The following is a 24,246-nucleotide window of genomic DNA, read 5'->3' on the forward strand; positions in this document are numbered from 1 at the left end:
TCAGTTTTTTGGGGCCAATTGAGGTGTTTTTGGGGCCAGGTTTTGGGGCCACTTTGGGTGGGTTTGGGGGGACACTTGTACCTTTTGGGGCCAGTTTTGGGGCGCGCTGGGCGCTCAGCCCTCTTTGCTCTCCCCAGCCATGGAAGGGCTCGGCTTCCTCGACGCCCTCAACTCCGCCCCCATCCCCGGCATCAAAATCAAGAAGAAGAAGAAAGTCTTGTCCCCAACGGCCACCAAGGTGAGCGGGAGCCCCAGAGCCCTTTGGGGTCCCTTTGGGGTCCCTTTTGGGTCCCTTTGTGTCCCTTTTGGGTCCCTCTGGGGTCCCTTTGTGTCCCTCTGGGGTCCTTTTGTGTCCCTCTGGGGTCCCTTTGTGTCCCTTTTGGGTCCCTTTGTGTCCCTATGGGGTCCCTTTGGATCCTTTTGGAGTCCCTCTGGTTTGGGTCCCTTTTGGGGTCCCTTTTGAGGTCCCTCTAGGGTCCCTTGGGGTCCTTTTGGGGTCCCTTTGGGTCCCTTTGTGTCCCTTTTGTGTCCTTTTGGGGTCCCTCTGGGTCCCTTTTGGGGTCCCTTTGTCTCCCCTCTGGGGTCCCTTTTGGGGTCCCTCTGGTTTGGGTCCCTCTGGGGTCCCTTTGTGGTCCTTTTGTGGTCCCTTTGTGTCCCTTTGTGTCCCTTTTGTGTCCTTTCGGGGTCCCTCTGGGGTCCCTTTTGGGGTCCCTCTGGTTTGGGTTCCTCTGGAGGCCTTTTGGGGTCCCTTTGTGTCCCTCTAGGGTCCCTTGGGGTCCTTTTGGGGTCCCGCTGGAGTCCCTTTGGGGTCCCTCTCGGGTCCCTTTGGGTCCCTTTTGGGGTCCCTTGGGGTCCTTTTGGGGTCCCTTTGTGTCCCTTTGTGTCCCTTTGGGTCCCTTTGGGTCCCTCTGGGGTCCCTTTGAGTCCTTTTGGGTCCCTTTTGGGTCCCTTGGGGTCCTTTTGAGGTCCCTCTAAGGGGCCCTTTGGGGTTCCATTGGGTCCCTTTTGAGGTCCCTTTGGGTTCCTTTTGGGGTCCCTTTTGGGGTCCCTCTGGTTTGAGTCCCTTTGGGGTCCCTCTGGGGTCCCTTTGTGTCCCTCTGGGGTCCCTTTGAGTCTTTGTGGGGTCCCTCTGGGTTCCCTTTGTGTCCCTTTTGTGTCCCTTTTGTGTCCATCTGGGGTCCCTTTGTGTCCCTTTTGGGGTCCCTCTGGGGTCCCTTTGGGTTCTTTTGAGGTCCCTCTGGGGTCCCTTTGGGTCCTTTTGAGGTCCCTCTAAGGGTCCCTTTTGGGGTCCCTTTGTGTCCCTTTTGGGGTCCCTTTGGGGTCCCTTTGAGGTCCCGTTGTTTCCCTTTTGGGGTCCCTTTGGGTCCTTTTAGGTCCCTTTGGGTCCCTTTGAGGTCCCTCTAAGGGTCCCTTTGGGGTTCCATTGGGTCCCTTTGGGGTTCCATTGGGTCCCTTTTGTGTCCATCTGGGGTCCCTTGGGGTCCTTTTGGGGTTTCTTGAGTCCCCTTGGGGTCCCTTTTTGTCCCTTTTGGGTCCCTCTGGGGTCTTTTTGGGGTCCCTCTGGGGTTCCTTTGGGTCCTTTTGAGGTCCCTTGGGGGTCTCATTGGGTCCCTTTTGAGGTCCCTCTAAGGGTCCCTTTTGGGGTCCCTTTGTGTCCCTTTGGGGTCCCTTTGGGGTCCCTTTGGGGTCCCTTTGAGGTCCCATTGTCTCCCTTTTGGGGTCCCTTTTGGGTCCCTCTTGGGTCCCTTTGGGTCCTTTTGAGGTCCCTCTAAGGTTCCCTTTTGGGGTCCCTTTTGGGGTCCCTTTTGGGGTCCCTTTTGGGGTCCCTTTTGGGGTCCCTTTGTGTCCCTTTGTGTCCCTTTGTGTCCCTTTGTGTCCCTTTGTGTCCCTTTTGGTCCCTTTGGGGTCCCTTTGAGGCCCCTTTGTGTCCCTTTTGGGGTCCCTTGGTGTCCTTTTGGTCCTTTGGGGTCCCTTTGAGTCCCTTTTGGGGTCCCTTTGTGTCTCTTTTGGGGTCCCTTTGTGTCCCTTTTGGTCCCTTTGGGGTCCCTTTGTGTCCCTTTTGGGGTCCCTTTGAGGCCCCTTTGTGTCTCTTTTGGGGTCCCTTGGTGTCCTTTTGGTCCTTTGGGGTCCCTTTGAGTCCCTTTTGGGGTCCCTTTGAGTCCCTTTTGGGGTCCCTTTGTGTCCCTTTTGGTCCTTTGGGGTCCCTTTGTGTCCCTTTTGGGGTCCCTTTGTGTCCCTTTTGGGGTCCCTTTGTGTCCCTTTTGGTCCCTTTGGGGTCCCTTTGAGGCCCCTTTGTGTCCCTTTTGGGGTCCCTTTTGTGGTCCCTTTTGTGTCCCTTTTGTGTCCCTTTTGTGGTCCCTTTTGTGTCCCTTTTGTGTCCCTTTTGTGTCCCTTTTGTGTCCCTTTTGTGTCCCTTTTGTGTCCCTTTTGTGTCCCTTTTGTGGTCCCTTTTGTGGTCCCTTTGTGTCCCTTTTGGGTCCCTTTGAGGCCCCTTTGTGTCTCTTTTGGGGTCCCTTGGTGTCCTTTGTGTCCCTTTTGGGTCCCTTTGTGTCCCTTTTGTGCCCCTTTGTGTCCCTTTGAGGCCCCTTTGTGTCTCTTTTGGGGTCCCTTGGTGTCCTTTGTGTCCCTTTTGGGGTCCCTTGGTGTCCTTTTTGGTCCTTTTGGGGTCCCTTTGTGTCCCTTTTGGGGTCCCTTGGGGTCTTTTGGTCCCTTTGGGGTCCCTTTGAGTCCCCTTTGTGTCCCTTTTGGGGTCCCTTTTGTGTCCCTTTTGTGTCCCTTTTGTGTCCCTTTTGTGTCCCTTTTGTGTCCCTTTTGTGTCCCTTTTGTGTCCCTTTTGTGGTCCCTTTGTGTCCCTTTTGGTCCCTTTGGGGTCCCTTTGAGGCCCCTTTGTGTCTCTTTTGGGGTCCCTTGGTGTCCTTTGTGTCCCTTTTGGTCCCTTTTGGTCCCTTTGGGGTCCCTTTGAGTCCCCTTTGTGTCTCTTTTGGGTCCCCTTGAGTCCCTTTTGTGGTCCCTTTGTGTCCCCTTGTGTCCCTTTGGGGTCCCTTTGAGTCCCCTTTGTGTCTCTTTTGGGTCCCCTTGAGTCCCTTTTGTGGTCCCTTTGTGTCCCTTTTGGTCCCTTTGGGGTCCCTTTGAGTCCCCATTGTGTCTCTTTTGGGTCCCCTTGAGTCCCTTTTGTGGTCCCTTTGTGTCCCCTTGTGTCCCTTTGGGGTGCCAGCGCCCCCTCCCCATTTCACCCCCCCATTTCCCCCCAGCCCAGCCCCTTTGAGGGGAAATCGCTGCCTGAGGCCTCGGCCCCCAAACCCGCGTCCCCGGAGCCCAACGCACCCGAGGGCACGGACAGCGAGCGCCCGGGGACGCCCGTGCCGCCCGTCGAGGTGCTGGAGCCCATGGACACCGGTGAGGGGTTCGGGCCCTTTTTGGGGGGGTTCAGGCCCATTTTGGGGGGTTAAAACCCACTTTGGGACCATTAAATCCCACCTTGGGACCATTAAATCCCACCTTGGGGGGTTCAATCCCACCTTGGGACCATTAAATCTCACCTTGGAGGGGGTTAAATCCCATGTTGGGGGGTTCAATCCCACCTTGGAGGGGGTTCATTCCCATATTGGGGGGGTTCAGTCCCATATTGGGGGGGTTCAGTCCCATATTGGGGGGGTTCAGCCCCATTTTGGGGGGTTAAAACCCACTTTGGGACCATTAAATCCCACCTTCGGGGGTTCAATCCCACCTTGGGACCATTAAATCTCACCTTGGGGGGGTTCAGTCCCACATTGGAGGGGTTCAGTCCCACATTGGAGGGGTTCAGTCCCATTTTGGGGGGGTTCAGTCCCATTTTGGGGGGTTCAGGCCCACCTTGGGGGGGTTCAGTTCTACCTTGGGGGGGTTTAGTCCCATTTTGGGGGGTTCAGTCCCATTTTGGGGGGTTAAAACCCACTTTGGGACTATTAAATCCCACCTTGGGGGGGTTCAGTCCCATTTTGGGGGGGTTCAGTCCCATATTGGGGGGGTTCAGGCCCATCTTGAGGGGTTAAAACCCACTTTGGGACCATTAAATCCCACCTTGGGGGGTTCAATCCCACCTTGGGACCATTAAATCTCACCTTGGAGGGGGTTAAATCCCATGTTGGGGGGTTCAATCCCACCTTGGAGGGGGTTCAGTCCCATATTGGGGGGGGTTCAGTCCCATTTTGGGGGGTTCAGTCCCATTTTGGGGGGTTCAGTCCCATTTTGGGGGGGTTCAGTCCCACCTTGGGGGGGTTCAGGCCCATTTTGGGGGGTTAAAACCCACTTTGGGACCATTAAATCCCACCTTGGGGGGTTCAATCCCACCTTGGGACCATTAAATCTCACCTTGGAGGGGGGTTCAGTCCCACTTTGGGGGGGTTCAGTCCCATATTGGAGGGGTTCAGTCCCACTTTGGGGGGGTTCAATCCCATATTGGGGGGGTTCAGGCCCATTTTGGGGGGTTAAAACCCACTTTGGGACCATTAAATCCCACCTTGGGGGGGTTCAGTCCCATCTTGGGGGGTTCAGTCCCACCTTGGGACCATTAAATCTCACCTTGGAGGGGGGTTCAGTCCCACTTTGGGGGGGTTCAGTCCCATCTTGGGGGGGGTTCAGTCCCATCTTGGGGGGTTCAGTCCCACCTTGGGACCATTAAATCTCACCTTGGAGGGGGTTAAATCCCATATTGGGGGGGTTCAGTCCCATTTTGGGGGGGTTCAGGCCCATTTTGGGGGGTTAAAACCCACTTTGGGACCATTAAATCCCACTTTGGGACCATTAAATCCCACCTTGGGGGGTTCAATCCCACCTTGGGACCATTAAATCTCACCTTGGAGGGGGTTAAATCCCATGTTGGGGGGTTCAATCCCACCTTGGAGGGGGTTCAGTCCCATATTGGGGGGGGTTCAGTCCCATTTTGGGGGGGTTCAGTCCCACTTTGGGGGGGTTCAATCCCATTTTGAGGGGTTAAAACCCACTTTGGGACCATTAAATCCCACCTTGGGGGGGTTCAATCCCACCTTGGGACCATTAAATCTCACCTTGGAGGGGGTTAAATCCCATGTTGGGGGGTTCAGTCCCACTTTGGGGGGGTTCAGTCCCACTTTGGGGGGGTTCAGTCCCATTTTGGGGGGTTCAGTCCCATATTGGGGGGGTTCAGTCCCATTTTGGGGGGTTCAGGCCCATCTTGAGGGGTTAAAACCGACTTTGGGACCATTAAATCCCACCTTGGGGGGTTCAATCCCACCTTGGGACCATTAAATCTCACCTTGGAGGGGGTTAAATCCCATGTTAGGGGGTTAAATCCCACCTTGGAGGGGGTTCAGGCCCATTTTGGGGGGTTCAGGCCCATTTTGGGGGGTTAAAACCCACTTTGGGACCATTAAATCCCACCTTGGGGGGTTCAATCCCACCTTGGGACCATTAAATCTCACCTTGGAGGGGGTTAAATCCCATGTTGGGGGGTTCAGTCGCACCTTGGAGGGGGTTCAGTCGCACCTTGGGGGGGTTCAGTCCCATATTGGGGGGGTTCAGTCCCACTTTGGGGGGGTTCAATCCCATTTTGAGGGGTTAAAACCCACTTTGGGACTATTAAATCCCACCTTGGGGGGGGGTTCAGTCCCACCTTGGGGGGGGTTCAGTCCCACTTTGGGGGGGTTCAGTCCCATTTTGGGGGGTTCAGTCCCATCTTGAGGGGTTAAAACCGACTTTGGGACCATTAAATCCCACCTTGGGGGGTTCAATCCCACCTTGGGACCATTAAATCCCACCTTGGAGGGGGTTAAATCCCATGTTGGGGGGTTCAGTCCCACTTTGGGGGGGTTCAGTCCCATTTTGGGGGGGTTCAGGCCCATTTTGGGGGGTTAAAACCCACTTTGGGACCATTAAATCCCACCTTGGGGGGGTTCAGTCCCATCTTGGGGGGTTCAGTCCCACCTTGGGACCATTAAATCTCACCTTGGAGGGGGTTCAGTCCCATTTTGGGGGGGTTCAGGCCCACCTTGGGGGGATCCAGGCCCATTTTGGGGGGTTAAAACCCACTTTGGGACCATTAAATCCCAACTTGGGGGGTTCAATCCCACCTTGGGACCATTAAATCTCACCTTGGAGGGGGTTAAATCCCATGTTGGGGGGTTCAATCCCACCTTGGGGGGGGTTCAGTCCCATATTGGGGGGTCCAGTCCCACTTTGGGGGGTTCAGTCCCATTTTGGGGGGTTAAAACCCACTTTGGGACCATTAAATCCCACCTTGGGGGGTTCAATCCCACCTTGGGACCCTTAAATCCCACCTTGGGGGGGTTCAGTCCCATCTTGGGGGGTTCAATCCCACCTTGGGACCATTAAATCTCACCTTGGAGGGGGTTAAATCCCATGTTGGGGGGTTAAATCCCACCTTGGAGGGGGTTCAGTCCCATTTTAGGGGTTCAGTCCCATATTGGGGGGGGTTCAGTCCCATATTGGGGGGGTTCAGTCCCATATTGGGGGGTTAAAACCCAATTTGGGACTATTAAATCCCACCTTGGGGGGGTTCAGTCTCATTTGAGGGCGTTTAGGTCCCATTTGAGGGCGTTTAGGTCCCGTTTGAGGGGTTTAGGTCCCATTTGAGGGCGTTTAGGTCCCGTTTGAGGGGTTTAGGTCCCATTTGAGGGCGTTTAGGCCCCATTTGAGGGGTTTAGGCCCCATTTGAGGGCGTTTAGGCCCCATTTGAGGGGGTTTCGCCCCCATTTAGGGGGTTCAGACCGTCCCTGACCCCCCGTTGTCCCCCCCAGGTTCGTCCGACGCGCCCGGGGACACCAAAATGGGTGAAAATGTGTCGGAAAGCGGCCCGGCCGCCAAAAAGGGCCGGAAACGGAAAACCGTCAGCTGGCCCGAGGAGAACAAACTGCGCGAGTACTTCTACTTCGAGCTGGACGAGACCGAGAGAGGTGGGGACCAGGTCGCCCCACGTCCCCCCCATATCCCCTCCTGTCCCCTCCATGTCCCCCCCATATCCCCACGTGTCCCCTCCTGTCCCCCAATATCCCCCTGTGTCCCCCCCATATCCCCCCGTGTCCCCCCACGTGTCCCCTCCTGTCCCCCAATATCCCCCTGTGTCCCCCCCAATATCCCCCCGTGTCCCCCCATGTGTCCCCTCCTGTCCCCCAATATCCCCCCGTGTCCCCCCCGTATCCCCTCCTGTCCCCCCCATGTCCCCCCCATATCCCCTAGTCTCCCCCCCGTGTCCCCCCCGTATCCCCTCCTGTCCCCTCCATGTCCCCCCCCATATCCCCACGTGTCCCCTCCTGTCCCCCAATATCCCCCTGTGTCCCCCCCATATCCCCCCGTGTCCCCCCATGTGTCCCCTCCTGTCCCCCAATATCCCCCCGTGTCCCCCCCTATCCCCCCATGTCCCCCCCTATACCCCCGTGTCCCCCCCTATACCCCCGTGTCCCCCCAATATCCCCACCGTGTCCCCTCCCTCCCCCCCCGTCCCTCCCCCCCCGTCCCTCCCCCCCCCTTTGGGGTTCCCCCCCATGTTTCAAGGTGCCTCCTGGGTTTTGGGGTGCCTCTATTCTTTGGGGTCCCCCCATGTTTCAAGATGCCTCTATTCTTTGGGGTTCCCCCCCATGTTTCAAGGTGCCTCCTGGGTTTTGGGGTGCCTCTATTCTTTGGGGTTCCCCCCCATGTTTTGGGGTGCCTCTATTCTTTGGGGTTCCCCCCCATGTTTCAAGGTGCCTCTATTCTTTGGGGTTCCCCCCCATGTTTCAAGGTGCCTCCTGGGTTTTGGGGTGCCTCTATTCATTGGGGTTCCCCTCCATGTTTCAAGGTGCCTCTATTCTTTGGGGTTCCCCCCCATGTTTCAAGGTGCCTCCTGGGTTTTGGGGTGCCTCTATTCTTTGGGGTCCCCCCCATGTTTTGGGGTGCCTCTATTCTTTGGGGTTCCCCCCCATGTTTCAAGGTGCCTCCTGGGTTTTGGGGTGCCTCTATTCTTTGGGGTTCCCCCCCATGTTTCAAGGTGCCTCCTGGGTTTTGGGGTGCCTCTATTCTTTGGGTTCCCCCCCATGTTTTGGGGTGCCTCTATTCTTTGGGGTCCCCCCCATGTTTCAAGGTGCCTCTATTCTTTGGGGGTCCCCCCCATGTTTCAAGGTGCCTCCTGGGTTTCGGGGTGCCTCTATTCTTTGGGTTCCCCCCCATGTTTTGGGGTGCCTCTATTCATTGGGGTTCCCCCCCATGTTTTGGGGTGCCTCTATTCTTTGGGGTCCCCCCCATGTTTTGGGGTGCCTCTATTCATTGGGGTCCCCCCCATGTTTTGGGGTGCCTCTATTCTTTGGGGTCCCCCCCAGTTTCAAGGTGCCTCTATTCTTTGGGGTCCCCCCCATGTTTCAAGGTGCCTCCTGGGTTTTGGGGTGCCTCTATTCATTGGGGTTCCCCCCCCATGTTTTGGGGTGCCTCTATTCTTTGGGGTTCCCCCCCATGTTTCAAGGTGCCTCTATTCATTGGGGTTCCCCCCCATGTTTCAAGGTTCCTCTATTCATTGGGGTTCCCCCCCATGTTTTGGGGTGCCTCTATTCTTTGGGGTTCCCCCCCCATGTTTTGGGGTGCCTCTATTCTTTGGGGTTCCCCCCATGTTTCAAGGTGCCTCCTGGGTTTTGGGGTGCCTCTATTCTTTGGGGCTCCCCCCCATGTTTCAAGGTGCCTCTATTCATTGGGGTTCCCCCCCTCCATGTTTCAAGGTTCCTCTATTCTTTGGGGTCCCCCCATGTTTTGGGGTGCCTCTATTCATTGGGGTTCCCCCCCATGTTTTGGGGTGCCTCTATTCTTTGGGGTCCCCCCCATGTTTCAAGGTTCCTCTATTCTTTGGGGTTCCCCCCCCATGTTTCAAGGTGCCTCCTGGGTTTCGGGGTGCCTCTATTCATTGGGGTTCCCCCATGTTTTGGGGTGCCTCTGTTCTTTGGGGTTCCCCCCCATGTTTCGGGGTGTCTCTATTCATTGGGGTTCCCCCCCATGTTTCAGGGTGCCTCCTGGGTTTTGGGGTGCCTCTATTCATTGGGGTTCCCCCTCCATGTTTTGGGGTGCCTCTATTCTTTGGGGGTCCCCCCCATGTTTCAAGGTGCCTCCTGGGTTTCGGGGTGCCTCTATTCTTTGGGGTCCCCCCCATGTTTCAAGGTGCCTCTATTCATTGGGGTTCCCCCCATGTTTCAAGGTGCCTCCTGGGTTTTGGGGTGCCTCTGTTCATTGGGGTTCCCCCCCTCCATGTTTCAAGGTGCCTCTATTCATTGGGGTTCCCCCCCAGTTTCAAGGTGCCTCTGTTCATTGGGGTTCCCTCCCTCCATGTTTCAAGGTGACTCTATTTGTTGGGGTTCCCCCCCATGTTTTGGGGTGCCTCTGTTCATTGGGGTTCCCCCCCTCCATGTTTCACGGTGCCTCTATTCATTGGGGTTCCCCCCCATGTTTCAAGGTGCCTCCTGGGTTTTGGGGTGCCTCTATTCGTTGGGGTTCCCCCCCATGTTTCAAGGTTCCTCTATTCTTTGGGGTCCCCCCCATGTTTCAAGGTGCCTCTATTCATTGGGGTTCCCCCCATGTTTCAAGGTGCCTCCTGGGTTTTGGGGTGCCTCTGTTCATTGGGGTTCCCCCCCTCCATGTTTCAAGGTGCCTCTATTCATTGGGGTTCCCCCCCAGTTTCAAGGTGCCTCTGTTCATTGGGGTTCCCTCCCTCCATGTTTCAAGGTGACTCTATTTGTTGGGGTTCCCCCCCATGTTTTGGGGTGCCTCTGTTCATTGGGGTTCCCCCCCTCCATGTTTCACGGTGCCTCTATTCATTGGGGTTCCCCCCCATGTTTCAAGGTGCCTCCTGGGTTTTGGGGTGCCTCTATTCGTTGGGGTTCCCCCCCATGTTTCAAGGTGCCTCCTGGGTTTTGGGGTGCCTCTATTCGTTGGGGTTCCCCCCCATGTTTCAAGGTTCCTCTATTCGTTGGGGTTCCCCCCCATGTTTTGGGGTGCCTCTATTCTTTGGGGTTCCCCCCCATGTTTCAAGGTGCCTCCTGGGTTTTGGGGTGCCTCTATTCATTGGGTTCCCCCCCATGTTTCAAGGTGCCTCTATTCATTGGGGTTCCCCCCCATGTTTTGGGGTGCCTCTATTCTTTGGGGTTCCCCCCCATGTTTCAAGGTGCCTCCTGGGTTTCGGGGTGCCTCTATTCATTGGGGTTCCCCCCCATGTTTTGGGGTGCCTCTATTCATTGGGGTTCCCCCCCATGTTTTGGGGTGCCTCTGTTCTTTGGGCTTCCCCCCCCATGTTTCAAGGTGCCTCTATTCATTGGGGTTCCCCCCCATGTTTTGGGGTGCCTCTATTCTTTGGGGTTCCCCCCCATGTTTCAAGGTGCCTCCTGGGTTTTGGGGTGCCTCTATTCTTTGGGGTCCCCCCCATGTTTTGGGGTGCCTCTATTCTTTGGGGTCCCCCCCATGTTTTGGGGTGCCTCTATTCTTTGGGGTCCCCCCCATGTTTCAAGGTGCCTCTATTCATTGGGGTCCCCCCCATGTTTTGGGGTGCCTCTATTCTTTGGGTTCCCCCCCATGTTTTGGGGTGCCTCTATTCATTGGGGTTCCCCCCCATGTTTCGGGGTGCCTCTATTCTTTGGGGTTCCCCCCCATGTTTCAAGGTTCCTCTATTCTTTGGGGTTCCCCCCCATGTTTTGGGGTGCCTCTATTCTTTGGGGTTCCCCCCATGTTTCAAGGTGCCTCCTGGGTTTCGGGATGCCTCTATTCTTTGGGGTCCCCCCCCCCCCATGTTTCGAGATACCTCTAATTCTCGGGGTGACCCCCGTGTCCCCGCAGTGAACGTGAACAAGATCAAGGACTTTGGGGAGGCGGCCAAGCGGGAGCTGCTGAAGGACCGCGAGGCCTTTGAGACGGCGCGGCGCCTGAGCCACGACAGCATGGAGGAGAAGGTGCCCTGGAACCCCCCCCGGGCGCTGGCGCTGCCCCCGCCCCTCGTGCCCCCCGGCAGCGGCAGCCGCGAGCGCTTCACGCAGGCCGAGCGCGAGAAGGGGATCCTGCAGGAGATCTTCCTGTCCAAGGAGAGGTGAGCGGATCCCAAGGGATCGCTGGTCTGCTGGGGGGGGGTGGGTTAATCCACCTATTTCTGTCCCTTTTGGGGGAGTGGATCCCTTGGTGGGGGGATCCTGTGGGAGATCTTCCTGTGTGAGGAGAGGTGAGTGGATCCCAAGGGATCACTTGTGATATTGGGAGCAGGGGATCCCCCCTCTGCTTGGGGACAGGGGGTCTGAATCCCCCATTTTCTGACCCTTTTGGGGAGAGTGGATCCCTTGGTGCAGGGATCCTGCAGGAGATCTTCCTGTCCAAGGAGATGTGAGTGGATCCCAAGGGATCACTTGTGACATTGGGAGCAGTGGATCCCCCCCTCTGGGGAGTGGGGTCTGAATCCCTCTATTTCTGTCCCTTCTTGGGGGAGTGGATCCCTTGGTGCAGGGATCCTGCAGGGGATCTTCCTGTCCAAGGAGAGGTGAGCGGATCCCAAGGGATCGCTGGTCTGCTTGGGGGGCGGGTTGATCCACCTATTTCTGTCCCTTTTGGGGGAGTGGATCCCTTGGTGGGGGGTATCCTGTGGGAGATCTTCCTGTGCGAGGAGAGGTGAGTGGATCCCAAGGGATCACTTGTGACATTGGGAGCAGTGGATCCCCCCTCTGTTGGGGACAGGAGGGTCTGAGTCCCCCTATTTCTGTCCCTTCTTTGGGAGTGGATCCCTTGGTGGGGGGATCCTGTGGGAGATCTTCCTGTGCGAGGAGAGGTGAGTGGATCCCAAGGGATCACTTGTGGTATTGGGAGCTGGGGATCCCCCCTCTGCTTGGGACAGGGGGTCTGAATCCCCCTATTTCTGTCCCTTTTGGGGGAGTGGATCCCTTGGTGCGGGGGATCCTGCAGGAGATCTTCCTGTCCAAGGAGAGTTGAGTGGATCCCAAGGGATCGCTGGTCTGCTTGGGGGGGTGGGTTAATCCACCTATTTCTGTCCCTTCTTGGGGAGTGGATCCCTTGGTGTGGGGATCCTGCGGGAGATCTTCCTGTGCGAGGAGAGGTGAGTGGATCCCAAGGGATCACTTGTGATATTGGGAGCAGTGGATCCCCCCTCTGTTTGGGGACAGGGGGTCTGAATCCCCCCTTTTCTGACCCTTCTTTGGGAGTGGATCCCTTGGTGTGGGGATCCTGCAGGAGATCTTCCTGTCCAAGGAGAGGTGAGTGGATCCCAAGGGATCACTTGTGATATTGGGAGCAGGGGATCCCCCCACTGTTTGGGGACAGGAGGGTCTGAGTCCCCCTATTTCTGTCCCTTCTTTGGGAGTGGATCCCTTGGTGGGGGGATCCTGCAGGAGATCTTCCTGTGCAAGGAGAGGTGAGTGGATCCCAAGGGATCACTTGTGATATTGGGAGCAGGGGATTTCCCCTCTGTTTGGGGAGGGGGGTCTGAATCCCCCCTATTTCTGTCCTTTGGGGGGGGGTGGATCCCTTGGTGCAGGGATCCCGCAGGAGATCTTCCTGTCCAAGGAGAGTTGAGTGGATCCCAAGGGATCACTTGTGACATTGGGAGCAGTGGATCCCCCCTCTGGGGAGTGGGGTCTGAATCCCTCTATTTCTGTCCCTTCTTTGGGAGTGGATCCCTTGGTGCAGGGATCCTGCAGGGGATCTTCCTGTCCAAGGAGAGGTGAGCGGATCCCAAGGGATCGCTGGTCTGCTTGGGGGGGTGGGTTAATCCACCTATTTCTGTCCCTTCTTGGGGAGTGGATCCCTTGGTGGGGTGATCCTGCGGGAGATCTTCCTGTGCGAGGAGAGGTGAGTGGATCCCAAGGGATCACTTGTGACATTGGGAGCAGGGGATCCCCCCTCTGTTGGGGACAGGAGGGTCTGAGTCCCCCTATTTCTGTCCCTTCTTTGGGAGTGGATCCCTTGGTGGGGGGATCCTGCAGGAGATCTTCCTGTGCAAGGAGAGGTGAGTGGATCCCAAGGGATCACTTGTGATATTGGGAGCAGGGGATCCCCCCTCTGCTTGGGGACAGGGGGTCTGAATCCCCCATTTTCTGACCCTTCTTGGGGAGTGGATCCCTTGGTGTGGGGATCCTGCAGGAGATCTTCCTGTCCAAGGAGAGGTGAGTGGATCCCAAGGGATCCGTCGTCTGCTTGGGGGGCGGGTTGATCCACCTATTTCTGTCCCTTTTGGGGAGTGGATCCCTTGGTGCGGGGATCCTGCGGGAGATCTTCATGTCCAAGGAGAGGTGAGTGGATCCCAAGGGATCACTTGTGATATTGGGAGCAGGGGATTTCCCCTCTGTTTGGGGAGGGGGGTCTGAATCCCCCCTATTTCTGTCCTTTGGGGGGGGGTGGATCCCTTGGTGCAGGGATCCCGCAGGAGATCTTCCTGTCCAAGGAGAGTTGAGTGGATCCCAAGGGATCACTTGTGACATTGGGAGCAGTGGATCCCCCCTCTGGGGAGTGGGGTCTGAATCCCTCTATTTCTGTCCCTTCTTTGGGAGTGGATCCCATGGTGCAGGGATCCTGCAGGGGATCTTCCTGTCCAAGGAGAGGTGAGCGGATCCCAAGGGATCGGTCGTCTGCTTGGGGGGGTGGGTTGATCCACCTATTTCTGTCCCTTTTGGGGGAGTGGATCCCTTGGTGGGGGGTATCCTGTGGGAGATCTTCCTGTGCGAGGAGAGGTGAGTGGATCCCAAGGGATCACTTGTGTTATTGGGAGCTGGGGATCCCCCCTCTGCTTGGAGACAGGGGGTCTGAATCCCCCTATTTCTGTCCCTTTTGGGGAGAGTGGATCCCTTGGTGCAGGGATCCTGCAGGAGATCTTCCTGTCCAAGGAGAGTTGAGTGGATCCCAAGGGATCACTTGTGACATTGGGAGCAGTGGATCCCCCCTTTGCTTGGGGACAGGAGGGTCTGAATCCCCCTATTTCTGACCCTTCTTGGGGAGTGGATCCCTTGGTGTGGGGATCCTGTAGGAGATCTTCCTGTCCAAGGAGAGGTGAGCGGATCCCAAGGGATCGGTCGTCTGCTTGGGGGGCGGGTTGATCCACCTGTTTCTGTCCCTTTTGGGGAGTGGATCCCTTGGTGGGGGGATCCTGTGGAAGGGCTTCCTGTGCGAGGAGAGGTGAGTGGATCCCAAGGGATCACTTGTGACATTGGGAGCAGTGGATCCCCCCTCTGCTTGGGGACAGGAGGGTCTGAATCCCCCTGTTTCTGTCTCTTTTGGGGAGTGGATCTCTTGGCGGGGGGGATCCTGTGGGAGATCTTCTTGTGCAAGGACAGGTGAGCTGATCCCATGGGATCGCTCCTCTGCTTGGGGAGCCGGGGGGGTTAATTCCCCCTATTTCCACCCCTTTGGGAAGTGGGGATCCTGTGGGAGATCTTCCTGTGCGATGAGAGGTGAGTGGATCCCAAGGGATTGCTTGTGATACTGGGAGCAGGGGATTCCCCCTCTGTTTGGGGAGGGGGGGCTGAATCCTCCCATTTCTGTGCCTTTCTGGGTAGTGGGGATCCAGCAGGAGATCTTCCTGTGCAAGAAGAGGTGAGTGGATCCCATGGGATCACTCATGCTATTAGGAGCAGGGGATCCCTGCTCTGCTTGCCAGGGGTGGCTGAACCCTCCCACTTTCTGTCCTGTTTGGGGAGCGGATTCCCCCAGGGGATCCCCAAGGATCTGGTGCCTGCAGGAGCAACCGGGTGGTCCATGAGCATCCTGAGTCTTTTGCAGGGCAGACACAAGATCCCAGAGGATTGAGAGTCTTGGTGGGGGGGACACAGGATCTCTGGGGATCCAGAGTCTTGGTGGTGGGGGGGCACAGGATCTCTGGGGATCCAGAGTCTTGGTGGTGGGGGGGCACAGGATCTCTGGAAATCATCTCCTGGGGGAGACAGGATCCCTAAGGATCTGAGGTCCTGGGGGGACACACGGGATCCCTGAGGATCCAGTCTTGGGGGAAATGGCATCCCTGAGATTTTTGGGGGCGACACAGGATCCCTGGGGATCCTGAGTCTTGGATGAGACAGGATCTCTAGGGATCCCGAGTCTCAGATGACACAGGATCTCGAGTCTCGGGGGTGACCCAGGATCCCTGGGGATCCCGAGTCTCGGGGGTGACACGAGATCCCTGGGGATCCTGAGTCTCAGATGACACAGGATCCCGATTCTAGGGGGTGACACAGGATCCCTGGGGATCCCAAGTCTTGGTGGTGACACAGGATCCCCAGAGATCCCGAGTCTCGGTGGTGACACAGGTTCCTGAATCTCAGGGGTGACCCAGGATCCCTGGGGATCCTGAGTCTTGGGGGTGACACAAGATCCCTGGGGATCCTGAGTCTTGGATGACACAGGATCTCTAGGGATCCCGAGTCTCAAGGGTGACAGAGGATCCCTGGGGATCCCAAGTCTCGGGGCTGACACAGGATCCCCAGAGATCCCGAGACTCGGGTGTGACACAGGTTCCTGAATCTCGGGGATGACCCAGGATCCCTGGGGATCCTGAGTCTCGGGGATGACACAAGATCCCTGGGGATCCTGAGTCTTGGATGACACAGGATCCCCAGAGATCCCGAGTCTCAGGGGTGACACAGAATGAATCCCTGAGGATCCCAAGTCTCGGGGGTGACACGGGATCCCCAGAGATCCCACGTCTCGGGGGTGACACAGGATCCTGAATCTCAGGGGCTAACCCAGGATCCCTGGGGATCCCGAGTCTCGGGGGTGACACAAGATCCCTGGGGTTCCTGAGTCTTGGGGGTGACACAAGATTCCTGGGGATCCTGAGTCTTGGATGACACAGGATCTCTAGGGATCCCGAGTCTCAAGGGTGACACAGGATCCCTGGGGATCTTGAGTCTTGGATGACACAGGATCCCCAGAGATCCCGAGTCGTGGGGGTGACATAGAATCCCTGAGGATCCCAAGTCTCGGGGGTGACACGGGATCCCCAGAGATCCCGCGTCTCGGGGGTGACACAGGATCCTGAATCTCAGGGGCTAACCCAGGATCCCTGGGGATCCCGAGTCTCGGGGGTGACACAAGATCCCTTGGGTTCCTGAGTCTTGGGGGTGACACAAGATTCCTGGGGATCCTGAGTCTTGGATGACACAGGATCTCTAGGGATCCCGAGTCTCAAGGGTGACACAGGATCCCTGGGGATCCTGAGTCTTGGATGACACAGGATCCCCAGAGATCCCGAGTCTCGAGGGTGACACAGAATCCCTGAGGATCCCAAGTCTCGGGGGTGACACGGGATCCCCAGAGATCCCGCGTCTCGGGGGTGACACAGGATCCTGAATCTCAGGGGCTAACCCAGGATCCCTGGGGATCCCGAGTCTCGGGGGTGACACAAGATCCCTGGGGTTCCTGAGTCTTGGATGACACAGGATCTCTAGGGATCCCGAGTCTCAAGGGTGACACAGGATCCCTGGGGATCCTGAGTCTTGGATGACACAGGATCCCCAGAGATCCCGAGTCTCAGGGGTGACACAGAATGAATCCCTGAGGATCCCAAGTCTCGGGGGTGACACGGGATCCCCAGAGATCCCGCGCCTCAGGGGTGACACAGAATCCCTGAGGATCCCAAGTCTCGGGGGTGACACGGGATCCCCAGAGATCCCGCGTCTCGGGGGTGACACAGGATCCTAAATCTCAGGGGTTAACCCAGGATCCCTGGGGATCCCGAGTCTCGGGGGTGACCCGAGCTCCCCGGGGCTCCCCTCTTGGGATCCGGAGGGATCCGTTGGGGATCCACTGACCTGTCCCCCCCCTTCCGCAGCGTCCCCGACAGCCCCCACGAGCCCGATCCCGAGCCCTACGAGCCGCTGCCCCCCAAGTTGATCCCGCTGGACGAGGTAAGCGCTGCCGTCACGCCGGGCGCCGCCGCCCCCCCCCCCCCCCCACCGGATCCCCCCACCCCATAGCGCAGCCCCCCCACCCCCGTCTCTGTGCCCCCCAGGACGGCTCCGGCGAGGAGGCGGCAGCGGATCCCGGCGGCGCCGCGTCCCCGGACCCCGGCGGCTCCAAATTGCCGCCCGTGCTGGCCAACCTGATGGGCAGCGTGGGGGGGGGCAAAGCCAACCCCCCCGGCCCCGCCGGCCCCGGCCCCATCAACATGCAGGACATCCTCAGCTCCATCATGGTAACGGCCCCCCCAAAATGGCACTGACACCCCAAGCCCAGCACAGATCCCCCCCCCTCCCCAACCCAGTACATCCTCAGCTCCATCATGGTAACGCCCCCCCCCCCCAAACCCAGTACAGACCCCCCCAACCCAGTACAGCCCCCCCAGAAACCCAGTACATCCTCAGCTCCATCATGGTAACGGCCCCCCCAAAATGGCACTGACACCCCAAACCCAGCACAGATCCCCCCCCTCCCCAACCCAGTGCATCCTCAGCTCCATCATGGTAACGGCCCCCCCAAAATGGCACTGACACCCTAAACCCGGCACAGATCCCCCCCCCCAACCCAGTATATCCTCAGCTCCATTATGGTAACAGCCCCCCCCACCCAAAACGGCACTGACACCCCCAACCCAGCATGGACCCCCCAACCCAGCATGGACCCCCCAACCCAGTATAGACCCCCCCCAACCCAGTACATCCTCAGCTCCATCATGGTAATGCCCCCCCCCCCCAAAACGGCACTGACACCCCCAACCCAGCATGGACCCCCCAACCCAGCATGGACCCCCCAACCCAGTATAGACCCCCCAACCCAGTATAGACCCCCCCCCCAACCCAGTACATCCTCAGCTCCATCATGGTAATGCCCCCCCCAAAACGGCACTGACACCCCAAACCCAGCACAGATCTCCCCCCTCCCCAACCCAGTGCATCCTCAGCTCCATTATGGTAACAGCCCCCCCCCCCAAAACGGCACTGACACCCCCAACCCAGCATGGACCCCCCAAGCCAGTATAGACCCCCCAACCCAGCATGGACCCCCCAACCCAGTATGGACCCCCCAACCCAGTATAGACCCCCCCCCCAACCCAGTACATCCTCAGCTCCCTCATAGTAATGCCCCCCCCCAAAACGGCACTGACACCCCCAACCCAGCATGGACCCCCCAACCCAGCATGGACCCCCCAACCCAGCATGGACCCCCCAACCCAGTATGGACCCCCCAACCCAGTATAGACCCCCCCCCCAACCCAGTACATCCTCAGCTCCATCATGGTAATGCCCCCCCCCAAAACGGCACTGACACCCCCAACCCAGCATGGACCCCCCAACCCAGCATGGACCCCCCAACCCAGTATAGACCCCCCCCAACCCAGTACATCCTCAGCTCCATCATGGTAATGCCCCCCCCCCCCAAAACGGCACTGACACCCCCAACCCAGCATGGACCCCCCAACCCAGCATGGACCCCCCAACCCAGTATAGACCCCCCAACCCAGTATAGACCCCCCCCCCGACCCAGTACATCCTCAGCTCCCTCATAGTAATGCCCCCCCCAAAACGGCACTGACACCCCCAACCCAGCATGGACCCCCCAACCCAGCATGGACCCCCCAACCCAGTATGGACCCCCCAACCCAGTATAGACCCCCCCCCAACCCGGTACATCCTCAGCTCCCTCATAGTAATGCCCCCCCCCAAAACGGCACTGACACCCCCAACCCAGTATGGACCCCCCAACCCAGTATGGACCCCCCAACCCAGTATGGACCCCCCAACCCAGTATAGACCCCCCCCCCGACCCAGTACATCCTTAGCTCCCTCATAGTAATGCCCCCCCCCAAAACGGCACTGACACCCCCAACCCAGCATGGACCCCCCAACCCAGTATAGACCCCCCAACCCAGTATAGACCCCCCCCCCCCGACCCAGTACATCCTCAGCTCCCTCATAGTAATGGCCCCCCCAAACTGGCACTGACACCCCAAACCCAGCACAGATTCTGCCCCCCCCCGCCAGTACATCCTCAGCTCTATCTTGGTAATAGCCCCCCCAAAATGGCAAGGACCCCCCCAACCCAGCACAGAGCCCCCAACCCAGTACAGCCCCCCCCCAACCCAGTACATCCTCAGCTCCATTAAGGTAATGGCCCCCCCACAACGGCACTGACACCCCCAAACCTATCACAGCCCCCCCACCCCAGTATAGACCCCCCCACCCCATCACTGACCCCCAGTCAGTACAGACCCCCCCAAAACCCAGCATAGCCCCCCCACCCCATCACTGACCCCCAATCAGTACAGACCCCCCCCAAAACCCAGCACAGCCCCCCCACCCCAGTATAGACCCCCCCACCCCATCACTGACCCCCAATCAGTACAGACCCCCCCCAAAACCCAGCACAGCCCCCCCACCCCAGTATAGACCCCCCACCCCATCACTGACCCCCAATCAGTACAGACCCCCCAAAACCCATTACAGCCCCCCCACCCCATCACTGACCCCCAATCAGTACAGACCCCCCAAACCCATTACAGCCCCCCCACCCCAGTATAGACCCCCCCACCCCATCACTGACCCCCAATCAGTACAGACCCCCCCAAAACCCAGCACAGCCCCCCCACCCCAGTATAGACCCCCCCACCCCATCACTGACCCCCAATCCGTACAGACCCCCCCCAAAACCCAGCACAGCCCCCCCACCCCATCACTGACCCCCAATCAGTACAGACCCCCCCAAACCCATTACAGCCCCCCCACCCCATCACTGACCCCCAATCAGTACAGACCCCCCCCACCAGCACAGCCCCCCCACCCCAGTATAGACCCCCCCACCCCATCACTGACCCCCAAAACCCAGTACAGCAACCTCACCCCAATATAGACCCCCCCACCCCATCATTGACCCGCAATTAGTACAGACCCCCCCAAAACCCAGCACAGCCCCCCCACCCCAGTATAGACCCCCCCACCCCATCACTGACCCCCAATCCGTACAGACCCCCCCCAAAACCCAGCACAGCCCCCCCCACACCAGTATAGACCCCCCCACCCCATCACTGACCCCCAATCAGTACAGACCCCCCCCACCAGCACAGCCCCCCCACCCCAGTATAGACCCCCCACCCCATCACTGACCCCCAATCCGTACAGACCCCCCCAAACCCATTACAGCCCCCCCACCCCATCACTGGCCCCCAATCAGTACAGACCCCCCCAAAACCCAGCACAGCCCCCCCCACCCCATCACTGACCCCCAATCAGTACAGACCCCCCCAAACCCATTACAGCCCCCCCACCCCATCACTGGCCCCCAATCAGTACAGACCCCCCCAAACCCATTATAGCCCCCCCACCCCATCACTGACCCTCAATCAGTACAGACCCCCCCAAAACCCAGCATAGACCCCCCCACCCCATCACTGACCCCCAATCAGTACAGACCCCCCCCAAACCCATTACAGCCCCCCCACCCGATCACTGACCCCCAATCAGTACAGACCCCCCCAAACCCAGCACAGCCCCCCCACCCCATCACTGACCCCCAATCAGTACAGACCCCCCCCCAAAACCCAGCACAGCCCCCCCACCCCAGTATAGACCCCCCCACCCCAGCACAGCCCCCCACCCCAGTATAGACCCCCCACCCCAGCACAGCCCCCCCACCCCAGTATACACCCCCCCACCCCATCACTGACCCCCAATCAGTACAGACCCCCCCCAAAACCCAGCACAGCCCCCCCACCCCATCACTGACCCCCAATCAGTACAGACCCCCCCAAACCCATTACAGCCCCCCCACCCCAGTATAGACCCCCCCACCCCATCACTGACCCCCAGTCAGTACAGACCCCCCCAACCAGCACAGCCCCCCCACCCCATCACTGACCCCCAATCAGTACAGACCCCCCCAACCAGCACAGCCCCCCCACCCCAGTATAGACCCCCCACCCCATCACTGACCCCCAGTCAGTACAGACCCCCCCAAAACCCAGCACAGCCCCCCCACCCCAGTATAGACCCCCCCACCCCATCACTGACCCCCAATCAGTACAGACCCCCCCCACCAGCACAGCCCCCCCACCCATGGTGACACGGGGCGGGGGGGCGGTGGCGGCGCACTTGGGGGGGGCTGGGGGGGTGACCCCCTTTCCGTGTCCCCGTTCCCCCGTCCCTCATGTCCCCGTCCCTGTCCCCAGGGGGGGCCCAGCCCCCACAAGGCCGAGGAGCTGCTGAAACAGCCCGACTACTCCGAGAAGATCAAACACTTGCTGGGAAACCTGCAGGGACCCGGGCCCGGAGGAGGTGAGGGGACAACGGGGACATCGGGGACAATGGGGACATTGGGGGCGTGGGGGACATTGAGGACACTGGGGACATTGAGGACATGGGGGGCATGGGGGACAATGGGGACACGGGAGGCATTGAGGACAATGGGGACTCGTGGGGCAGTGAGGACATTGGGGGACAGTGGGGACACGTGGGGCATTGGGGACAGTGGGGACACAGGGGGCATGGGGGACAATGAGGACCCTGGGGACAATGAGGACACTGGGGACATTGAGGACACTGGGGACATTGAGGACATGGGAGGCACCGGGGACAATGGGGACATGTGGGGCATTGAGGACATTGGGGGACAGTGGGGACACAGGGGGGTATTTGGGACATGGGGGACATTGAGGACATGGGGGGCATGGGGGACAATGGGGACACGGGGGACATTGAGGACATTGGGGGACAGTGGGGACATGGGGGACAATGGGGACACGTGGGACATTGAGGAGAGTGGGGACACGGGGGACACGGGGGGGTATTGGGGACATGGGAGACATTGAGGACACTGGGGACATTGAGGACATGGGACAGTGGGGACACGGGGGACATTGAGGACAGTGGGGACATGGGGGACACGGGGGGTATTGGGGACATGGGGGACATTGAGGACAGTGGGGACATTGAGGACATGGGCATGGGGGACAATGGGGACACGTGGGACATTGAGGACAGTGGTGACATGGGGGGGCGTGGGGGACATTGAGGACACTGGGGACATTGAGGACACGGGAGGCATTGAGGACAATGGGGACTCGTGGGGCAGTGAGGACATTGGGGGACAGTGGGGACACGTGGGGCATTGAGGACATTGGGGGACAGTGAGGACACGGGGGGCATGGGGGACAATGAGGACACTGGGGACATTGAGGACACTGGGGACGTTGAGGACATGGGAGGCACGGGGGACAATGGGGACACGGGGGACATTGAGGACAGTGGGGACACGGGGGGTATTGGGGACATGGGGGACATTGAGGACAGTGGGGACATTGAGGACATGGGCATGGGGGACAATGGGGACACATGGGACATTGAGGACAGTGGGGACACGGGGGGGCGTGGGGGACATTGAGGACACTGGGGACATTGAGGACATGGGGGGCATGGGGGACAATGGGGACACGGGGGACATTGAGGACAATGGGGACTCGTGGGGCAGTGATGACATTGGGGGACAGTGGGGACACGTGGGACATTGAGGACAGTGGGGACATGGGGGGGTATTTGGGACATGGGGGACAATGGGGACATTGGGGGACATTGAGGACATTGGGGGACAGTGGGGACACGTGGGACATTGAGGACAGTGGGGACATGGGGGGGTATTTGGGACATGGGGGACAATGGGGACACGGGGGACATTGAGGACAGTGGGGACATGTGGGGCATTGAGGACAGTGGGGGGCATGGGGGACAATGAGGACACTGGGGACATTGAGGACACAGGGGGCATGGGGGACAGTGGGGACATGGGGGACATTGAGGACAGTGGGGACACGGGGGACATTGAGGACAGTGGGGGGCATGGGGGACATTGAGGACATGATGGGCATGGGGGACAATGGGGACACGTGGGACATTGAGGACAGTGGGGACATGGGGGGGCATGGGAGACATTGAGGACACTGGGGACATTGAGGACATGGGGGGTATGGGGGACAATGGGGACACGGGAGGCATTGAGGACAATGGGGACTCGTGGGGCAGTGAGGACATTGGGGGACAGTGGGGACACGGGGGGCATTGAGGACATTGGGGGACAGTGAGGACACGGGGGGCATGGGGGACAATGAGGACACTGGGGACATTGAGGACACTGGGGACGTTGAGGACATGGGAGGCACGGGGGACAATGGGGACACGGGGGACATTGAGGACAGTGGGGACACGGGGGGTATTGGGGACATGGGGGACATTGAGGACAGTGGGGACATTGAGGACATGGGCATGGGGGACAATGGGGACACATGGGACATTGAGGACAGTGGGGACACGGGGGGGCGTGGGGGACATTGAGGACACTGGGGACATTGAGGACATGGGGGGCATGGGGGACAATGGGGACACGGGGGACATTGAGGACAATGGGGACTCGTGGGGCAGTGATGACATTGGGGGACAGTGGGGACACGTGGGGCATTGGGGACAGTGGGGACACAGGGGGCATGGGGGACAATGAGGACACTGGGGACATTGAGGACACTGGGGACATTGAGGACATGGGAGGCACGGGGGACAATGGGGACACGTGGGGCATTGAGGACATTGGGGGACAGTGGGGACATGGGGGAAAATGGGGACACGTGGGACATTGAGGAGAGTGGGGACACGGGGGGGTATTGGGGACATGGGAGACATTGAGGACATTGGGGACATTGAGGACATGGGGGGCATGGGTGACAATGGGGACACGGGGGACATTGAGGACATGGGGGGCATGGGTGACAATGGGGACACGGGGGACATTGAGGATGTTGAGGACAGTGGGGACATGGGGGACACGGGGGGTATTGAGGACATGGGAGACATGGAGGACAATGGGGACATGTGGGGACATTGAGGACACTGGGGACATTGAGGACATGGGGGGCATGGGGGACAATGGGGGCACGTGGGGCATTGAGGACATTGGGGACATGGGGGACACGGGGGGTATTGGGGACATGGGAGACATTGAGGACAATGGGGACATTGAGGACATGGGGGGCATTGAGGACAATGGGGACACGTGGGGCATTGAGGACATTGGGGGACAGTGGGGACACGGGGGGCATGGGGGACAGTGGGGACACGTGGGACATTGAGGACAGTGGGGACATGGGGGGGTATTTGGGACATGGGGGGTATTTGGGACATTGGGGACATTGAGGACATGGGGGACAATGAGGACACAGGAGGCATTGAGGACAGTGGGGACAGGTGGGGCAGTGAGGACAGTGGGGACACGGGGGACACTGGGGACATTGAGGACATGGGGGGCATG

At 59.1% G+C, this 24,246-nt stretch overlaps 3 protein-coding genes across 3 annotated transcripts in view; 2 read left to right on the top strand and 1 right to left on the bottom strand.

Annotated features, from left to right (window-relative positions):
- The window catches only part of PPP1R10 (protein phosphatase 1 regulatory subunit 10), a 42,586-nt gene extending 20,978 nt beyond the window's left edge, over nucleotides 1–21,608 (top strand). The window contains exons 10-17 of the mRNA XM_065044169.1: nucleotides 138–238; nucleotides 3,252–3,396; nucleotides 6,774–6,929; nucleotides 10,816–11,062; nucleotides 16,796–16,871; nucleotides 16,976–17,158; nucleotides 21,125–21,276; nucleotides 21,569–21,608. Coding sequence (XP_064900241.1) covers nucleotides 138–238; nucleotides 3,252–3,396; nucleotides 6,774–6,929; nucleotides 10,816–11,062; nucleotides 16,796–16,871; nucleotides 16,976–17,158; nucleotides 21,125–21,276; nucleotides 21,569–21,608 — 1,100 coding nt within the window. The remainder of the gene's footprint in view (nucleotides 1–137; nucleotides 239–3,251; nucleotides 3,397–6,773; nucleotides 6,930–10,815; nucleotides 11,063–16,795; nucleotides 16,872–16,975; nucleotides 17,159–21,124; nucleotides 21,277–21,568) is intronic.
- A 7-nt stretch (nucleotides 21,609–21,615) lies between these two features.
- LOC135576854 (homeobox protein ESX1-like) lies at nucleotides 21,616–22,524 on the bottom strand (the record flags this gene model as incomplete). The annotated part of the gene is made up of 3 exons (XM_065044040.1): nucleotides 22,495–22,524; nucleotides 22,321–22,410; nucleotides 21,616–21,768 (listed from the first exon to the last, which is right to left on the bottom strand). Coding segments are annotated over exons 1-3 (273 nt in total), but the record flags the coding sequence as incomplete, so codon positions are not given.
- Nucleotides 22,525–23,845: 1,321 nt separating this feature from the next.
- ATAT1 (alpha tubulin acetyltransferase 1) overlaps nucleotides 23,846–24,246 on the top strand; it is a 13,711-nt gene continuing 13,310 nt past the window's right edge. Inside the window, exon 1 of the mRNA XM_065044041.1 lies at nucleotides 23,846–24,018. Within this exon, the coding sequence (XP_064900113.1) occupies nucleotides 23,846–24,018 (173 nt within the window). The remainder of the gene's footprint in view (nucleotides 24,019–24,246) is intronic.

This window comes from Columba livia, chromosome 32 (genome assembly GCF_036013475.1).
Source record: "Columba livia isolate bColLiv1 breed racing homer chromosome 32, bColLiv1.pat.W.v2, whole genome shotgun sequence".
Lineage (NCBI taxonomy): Eukaryota > Metazoa > Chordata > Aves > Columbiformes > Columbidae > Columba > Columba livia.